The sequence below is a fragment of the Pyxicephalus adspersus genome, chromosome 3, assembly GCF_032062135.1.
Source record: "Pyxicephalus adspersus chromosome 3, UCB_Pads_2.0, whole genome shotgun sequence".
Classification (NCBI taxonomy): domain Eukaryota; kingdom Metazoa; phylum Chordata; class Amphibia; order Anura; family Pyxicephalidae; genus Pyxicephalus; species Pyxicephalus adspersus.
The window spans coordinates 42,996,076-43,004,343 of NC_092860.1; the positions used below are offsets into that span (position 1 = coordinate 42,996,076).

At 38.3% G+C, this 8,268-nt stretch overlaps 1 protein-coding gene across 1 annotated transcript in view; it reads right to left on the bottom strand.

The window, feature by feature from the left end:
* Positions 1-8,268, bottom strand: part of NIPSNAP3A (nipsnap homolog 3A) — a 12,086-nt gene that overhangs the window by 2,705 nt on the left and 1,113 nt on the right. Inside the window, exons 2-5 of the mRNA XM_072404368.1 lie at positions 6,342-6,549; positions 1,716-1,874; positions 1,135-1,284; positions 945-1,031 (exon numbers count right to left, since the gene is read on the bottom strand). Coding sequence (XP_072260469.1) covers positions 945-1,031; positions 1,135-1,284; positions 1,716-1,874; positions 6,342-6,549 — 604 coding nt within the window. The remainder of the gene's footprint in view (positions 1-944; positions 1,032-1,134; positions 1,285-1,715; positions 1,875-6,341; positions 6,550-8,268) is intronic.

Sequence of the window (8,268 nt, forward strand, 5' to 3'; positions counted from 1 at the left end):
TGGACCCGACGCTGGAACACGGAACCGACGCTGGATTAGCACAGCGGGACCAGGTAAGTGGGGATTTTAGTGTAGGCGAAAAAATACGGGCTTAACCAAAAGAGCAAAAATATTTAGTGCGAGAAATTACGGGCTTAGCGGTTAGGGGGTTAAATACTTTGATCTCACATTTTGATTCAACAGAATATTTCAAGGAATGACACAAATGAAAATGGGAAAATGTCACGGACTACAATGAAGGGACCCCAACCCAATATTTTGATGCACAACATGTATAGGCATATACTACAAACAAGTAATTAGCAATGCTCTAAACAAAATATCTGTACCTATAAACATGCAGTTTGGCCCACTCTTTCTGTGCAAACTGCTATGGCTGTGCTAGGTTTGAAGGCTGCATCCTATAGATTGCATATTTTAGTTATTTCCATAGCTGTTCAGAACAATTCAAATGAGGGCTCATAGAGGGCCATTTTAGATTACTCCAGTGTGTTTTTTAGCTTTGTGTTTTGGGTAAATATTCCATTTGAGTATTCATGGCTTAAAATGGAGACAGAACTTTTTGACACTGGGTAGTATGTTCCACACCAGAATGTCTTGATAGGCTTGAGATTCCATTGCTCCCTGCACAGACACCTTGTGCCATTTGCAGCAAAACAGCCTAAAGCATAATCAAGCCTTCTCCTTGATTCACAACTTTAATTTTTTTAATTTCTTTTTCTATTTAACCTATACAACTTTAAATAGGATAAGTGACCGATTGCAAGATTAGAAAAAAAAAAAGAAGCTAATTTTCTATCAACAATTATTTTCAGAACATTTTAAATATCTTTGTAGAATTAGAAATTCTAACACCATGTCGGATGAAAGATGAGTTTCAAGAAGAGTTAGTTGTAGGTAAATAAACATTGATATTCATACTATATACATATGAATGTTTTTACCTGCAGCAACCACCCTGGCATCCTCATGAGCCAAATGCCTTCCGGCAGCCCGACTGTCAGCATTCTCATTCCACCACAGGACTTGTACTGTGCAAACAGAAGAAAAAAAAAAAGATCAATAAGTTATATTAGAAAAAAACATTAAGAAAGAGCACACTGTTATGCAATTGTCATGTTCATAGAGAATTACCTTGGTTGAGTAATCCATATTCTGTGTTGAAAACACCAACAAGTTTTGTGTAGCCAGTGTTAACATGAGTGGCGATAGCAGCTCTAAAAGCCTCACCCCAGACTGCTGGTCCACCAGGCTTAAACGTATAGGACACCAATTCGTAAACACCTGGTACAAAGACATATTTGAAGGTTATAATAGGCATGCCAACCAATATTGTACCGGGCTCAGTGTGCAGGAGAATAAGAAGGACAAGGATAATGTTCGATATGCAATTTGTTTGATGAAGTGTGGGACTATATAGTAATGAGACTCTGAAAACTGTGTCTGCTGGAGACCGTATCCCATGTACAGTATTAACTTTGACCTCTTACATACTTGAAAATAAACTACTCTGGAAATAAACGGATGCACTGCAAAATAAAATCTTGGTTTATTCACCTTTTACTCTTTTTTTTTTTATTTAAATGCAGGGTTTTTGAGTGAGGGAAAAAGTGTTTAACATGAAATCCAGATGTTTTAGGAATCTTTCTAAGGATACATACAGAAAAAAAATCATACATGTCCCTGATTAAGCTATTTACTTAACCAGCTCTTACCTTCCTTCTCTGGCTTCTGAAGTTTGCACCACGGTACCAAGTAAGCAATCTCAATGTCCTGCTTCTCTATCATGGGAAGTACTTTCGATATGTACTTCTCCTGCCACTCTTTGTCATGAGGTAGTTTGGAGCGTACTGCTGAACGATGTGCAAAGTTGTCTAAGGAAAAAAAAAAAGGATATACATCAATAGTGTGAATAGAATTCAGCAGCATTTAATGAGAAAAGTATGTGCTAAAGTTAGGCCATGGTAAATTTTCCTCTCCTATGTCCAGTTAATGACCCAACCCCTGCAGAAATGGTGAAATGGAGAGACTCGGAGTAAATATTATATTCACCTCTTCTGTTCCTGTGGTGGTGATCTAAATGTTCCTGTTCTGAATCCTCTACACCAGTTTGATCTCCAGTAACATCATGATGTCAATGAAGCCAGAAGAGGAGGCTGGCATGGTGGACTTGCCTCAGGGGTGCCGTGATCAACACCACAGGACTAAAGACACTACAACAGGGGCACTATAATGGGAGAATATAAAGGGAGACACATAGAATAGCAAACATGGGGGCTTTTACACATACCACACTGTCTATGCCATTTCCTAAACCATATACACTTTTATAACTACACCTCTTACAAGAGAAAATAACCTCCTAACTCCCTGAGTATTTTCCTCTTTCCCATTAATGACATTATTTAAAAATCAAATATTATCAACATAGATTGTACCAAGCTGTACCAGATTTCATTCTTCATACAGAAGTCTCCTTGTTTCTATATTCTTTAGCATAATTTTGCTCACCCCTGAATATTAGATAATCAAATAAGTGACCGCCCTGGAGCCTCTCTCTGCCCTCTGTCTAAATTTTTGACAAGTAAAGTTGTTCCTGATCCTCATTATTTCTGCGAGTACAGCCTTTTGATAAGAACAATAAAATAAAACTTTGTTTTCATTTTTGTGTTTTTAGACTCAAACTTTACTGGTTTACATGCTGGCAATTGCAGGTAGGTCATTAGGGTAGAGTGTCAATTTCCTGGCCAGGTTTTCTTGTTCCTAAAAGAAGACCCCCATCTTCATATAGCTTTACATTGGCTGAGCTTTGGCAGTGATGAAATTCTGTGTATGATGTGTGGAACATTAGCATACATCACCATTTTTAAATTGGAGGAGTTGGGAATCAGGGGTACTAAAAAATGAGGAGTCGGAGGGTTTTTGTACTGACTACACAGCCCTGGATTGTACTAGCATAATAATTTAAGTCTTGTTATAGACTATATTGTCATTTATCAGTAACACTCCCTTAATTTTTTTTATTCAAAAAATTGAAACAAATCTTGCCTGAAGATAATCTAATTTGTCCCAAAACAGATAGATCAATAGACAGATAGATACAGTTAGGTCCATAAATATTTGGAGATAACATTTTTCTAATTTTGGTTTTGTACATTACCGCAATTATTTTTAAATGAAACAACTCGGTAAAATCAGCAACGCCAAAAGACCTGGACGTCCACGAAAGACAACAGTGGTGGATGATCGCAGAATCAATTCCATAGTAAAGAAAAACCCCTTCATAACAGCCAACCAAGTGACAACACTCTCCAGGAGTTAGGCGTATCGATATCCAAGTCTACCATAAAGAGAAGACTGCATGAAAGTAAATACAGAGGGTGCACTGCAAGGTGCAAGCCACTCATAAGCCTCAAGAATAGAAAGGCTAGATTGGACTTTGCTCAAAAACATCTAAAAAAGCCAGCACAGTTCTGGAAAAACATTCTTTGGACAGATGAAACCAAGATTAACCTTTACCGGAATAATGGCAAGAAAAATGTATGTAGAAGGCGATGAGCAGCTCATGATCCAAAGCATAGCACATCATCTGTAAAACATAGCGGAGGCAGTGTGATGGCTTGGGCATTCATGGCTGCCAGTGGCACTGTAACACTAGTGTTTATCCATGATGTGACACAGGACAGAAGCAGCCGAATGAATTCTGAGGTGTTCAGAGACATACGGTCCGATCAAATCCAGCTAAATGCAGTCACATTGATTGGGAGGCGTTTTATAATACAGATGGACAATGACCCAAAACATACAACCAAAGCAACCCAGGAGTTTATTAAAGCAAGGAAGTGGAATATTCTTGAATGGCCAAGTCAGTCACCTGATCTGAACCCAATTGAGCATGCATTTCACTTGTTGAAGACTAAACTTCAGACAGAAAGGCCCACAAACAAACAGCAACTGAAAGCTGCTGCAGTAAAGGCCTGGCAGAGCATTAAAAAGAAGGAAACCCAGCATCTGGCGATGTCCATGAGTTCAAGACTACAGGCTGTCATTGCCAGCAAAGGGTTTTCAATCAAGTATTGGAAATGAACATTTTAGTTTCAGCTTTTTAATTTGTTCAATTACTTTTGAGCCCCTGAAATGAAATGATTGTGCAAAAAAAAGGCTTTAGTTTCTCACAATTTTATGCAAACTTTTTGTTCAACCCACTGAATTAAAGCTGAAAGTTTGCAGTTCAACTGCATCTGAGTTGTTTCATTTAAAATTAATTGTGGTAATGTACAGAACCAAAATTAGAAAAAAGTTGTCTCAGTCCAAATATTTATAGACCTAACTGTATAGTTTGAATATTACATAATACTTAAGTAATGCCCAACATCACTTAAAAAAAAAACTGCACTAGGCTACTGACAGCAAAGTGTTAAAATAAGTTTAAAAACCGCCATTATAGTAAACCGTTGAGGACTAAAATATGAGAACAACTAAAGCATACTACTTTATCGGATGGTATAGGTGCAAACTTCAGAATTACTGATTCTAGCGTTTCTAACTTATCAGTTAATGATCTGGAATAAGAATGCAATCAGTGAAGTGTGCAAGGTTTGAATTTTAATTCTGTCTGTGTGCACCAGGATTGTAACTTGTTAGTAATAAAGCTATGGTAGGGATAACACCCAGGATATCCAAAAGTAGAAACATCCAAAACTTGCAGAAGGACAACAGTCAGGAACTTTAATGGAGAAATCATGCTGTAAGGTTACATCTATGCCTTCTAATTACAATGTATTTTATTGTGCACTGCAATCTGATGTAGATTTTTACATGCATTACCATACATGAATGTGCTTTAGAACACACAATGAAACTTTTACATGCACTTTTATTGAATTAAATAAGCCCCTTTATATGCGGTGAACAGGCCCTTAGACTATCAAAGGGTAGGGCTGACTCAGACACCCAGGTTCCTCCTACAGCTAAATATAACTTTAGTGGACTGATAGTTTTAACTATGTCATTTCTAGATTACAGAGGGCTTGTTCAGGTTACTAGAGAGGCAATTTATAGAAAACAGCTTTGGGCAGAGAAAGGATTACACTTGACCTGCCAAATCCATTCAATAAACCTCATCAGTAAAAAGGCAGCAAAACTACAAAGTGTTTACAATACAATGCAGGGCACTAGCACAGTAGACCAGACAGTAGACTGTACATTGCCACGTGTTCTCTGGCAAAAAATGTAAAAAAAAAATAAATGAATAAAAAACCTCTCACATTTGTTCCCATTCATATGTACCCAATGGCAGTGGTCCCCAACCTTTCGGACCTCACAAACCTCTAAATGCACGGACTCCAGACCGCTCATGCACGGGGAGTTGTGTGTAACTCAAAGGGGAAGAAACTTTCCCCTTAGTGACGTCATGATGCCAGAACCAGCCCACTCTCCTATCGCAGGTCTGAGCCTTGTGATGTACACGGGACCTGGTCTGCGGCACTGGCCAGTGCGCCCCCCAGCAGGGTCCTTCTCCTTCCCATGCCAGGGGGGGCACCGGCCAGAGCCGCAGCCCACCTATCAGACGGCCGTGGCCCACTAGTGGGCCGGAGGAATGATGCTAAGAAAATTTAACAATCTCCTAATGTGAATATGCTTTGATAAAAGAATAGTGAAGCACTCCATAATGCTTTGAGCTATTCACACAAAGCATTTGATGTGTATTTATATAGTGACAATACCTTTCTTATGATACGCCATAAACCTAGAGTAAAAAAGTATCAATACATAACAGAAGTGTTTTAGCCAGTTTCCTATTATTGATATACACTTTAGATATCAAAACATTCTGCACTTAAAAGTGCTTCTCCCTCTATTGTGTGCTCAAATAGAGAAAAGAAAGAAATACTGAGAAAAATTATAATAGATGACAAGTGTTCTTTTTCCTTACAAAAAAAACTGGGTTTCTGTCTGTTGTCTTGGAAGAGTTCTCCTCACTTCATTGTCACTGGTACAGTACAGTGGATGTTCAGACAGCACAGAAAACCCAGGAGGTTTTATTCCTCATATTCACCACTCTATATGAAACTAAATAAATCAAAAACAGTTTTTCCGCATATACACACATCAGGCACAGAGGTCCTTTATCTATGGCATTGCCCATGTAGACTGGTTTCTGTATCTTTATAAAAAAATCTTTAATGCCCAAGGTAGGTAGACAAGTGGAGTACCAACATCTTAAACTTGCTAAGACTCTTCGTTTCGATTAATCGCTGGACTTGGAACCCCGCTTCTATTACAATTCTAAATATCCCACAATTCTAAATATCCCACAGAGACCAGAAAAAGCTCCTTACCGTACTTCCATATATGAAGCACTTTATTCAGACCACCTAATTCATAGGCCCAGTAGCCAACCAACTCTGAATGTGCCATACGTAGATGAAAGTTCTCGTTTGATAGCTTTGTGAATTGGGTCATCATTGAAGGCTTGATGGAGTAAGTACGGAACTCATATAAAGTGGTGTCTTGTTGACGCGGGCCTGTTGCAAATGCTGCTTTAGCCTGGGGAAGACAATTATGGTAACAGACATAAATTATTGCTGCACTGTAATCATTAATACCATGTGAATTCAAGCAGGCCTGGATTAAGAGAGGGAGTTGTAGTAGTAGAAGATGTTCTGACGGGGAGAATGGGGGAGAGGAGAGAATGGCCAAGAGATAAGCTAATTGCTGTGCTGCTTCTTTTATTACTATCAGTTTAGGGGCTAGGATCATTTCAGAATACCCTGGGCTCAGAGGAAGTAGGTTGAATGATACTGCTCATCAGACTGAGAACACAAAAAAAACGCAGGCAGATTTCTAGATTGAATATGAAAATTTCAGCAAAAACTGGTTTTGAAATTGTATCTTATATTGGATTATTTTATATTGGTAGTTTGACTTTTTTCAGATGAAAATATAAAATTGTTTGATGGAAAAAAAGAAAACAGACAAGGTACAAACTCTATTTGACTTAGGGAAGTGCAGATTAAAAACTGGCTGTACATAATTATAATTTTAAAGGCAGAAAATGAAGTCCGTTTAAGTTCACATATCCCAACTGAGAATTTTGATGTTTGCCTATGGTTCAATGTATGTTAAAATGGTTTACACTAACCCCAAAAGGTCACAAGTTCCAGATAAACTTCAAAGGTGTATGTACAAGGACATAAAGGTCAGTGGCCCAGAATAATGAGATAACACACTGGAACTCTCAGCCAAAAACCAGGGCAGAATCATCTTGTGTTGCACATGTCGGGTCTTAAATATCAGCTGTTTCAGGGGCTTACAGCCAAGACAAAACTTGTTTGCAATAAAAAAGTTCATCCCAGAAAAAATGGCTTACAATAATAGAAAAAAAATCTTAGCATTTACTGGCTTAATAAATGTTTGTATAGATTTAAAGAGTTTAGGCTACCAGTAAACACAATAATTTATGTCTGTAATTTCATAGTGAGCTTATTAAAAATACTAAATGGGATTTTGTTGCGTTATTGCAAATTCTTACTTATTCCAGTATTGTAGACAGACAGAAGTCATTCTAGTAATATAAAACAAGAATTTAAGTGGAATGATCTGTGTATATAATCACACGATCTAAGTAATAACATAAACGTGGGCAGAATACAGTAAAAGATATAATAATGGATAGTCCAGAGGATGTTGTAATAATAGTAAATGACAGAGGATTGTGCAGCTATTATGTGTGTGGAATCATTTTAACAAGAGTAGAATTGCTCCAGAAATGGTTTTATAAGACTGAGATAATTAAAATGTATACTCAAACTATGCACTTTATTGTTTTTCCTAAACTAACACTCCCAAAACTATTGTCTATAAACCTAAAACAAAGTAAGGTAAGTTCCACAGATGGAGGGGGGAGGATTCAGAATCCCACTGCCCCTAAAAGAGGGAATTAAAATATCCCACCCACCGCCCATTTATTACTCTGACACAAGGGAACATTTCTCTCTCCCGGACAGTTTTGAATAAACAATCTTTCTTCAGTGGGTTGGGAATCATGGATGAATATGTTGCATTGTGAGTGCAGTGCCCAGCCTCGGATGAATGTGTAAGCTGCATTGTGAGTGCAGTGCCTGGCCTCTGGTGAATGTGTAAGTTTCATTGTGAGTGCAGTGCCCGGCCTCTGGTGAATGTGTAAGCTGCATTGTGAGTGCAGTGCCCGGCCCCTGGTGAATGTGTAAGCTGCATTGTGAGTGCAGTGCCCGGCCCCTGGTGAAT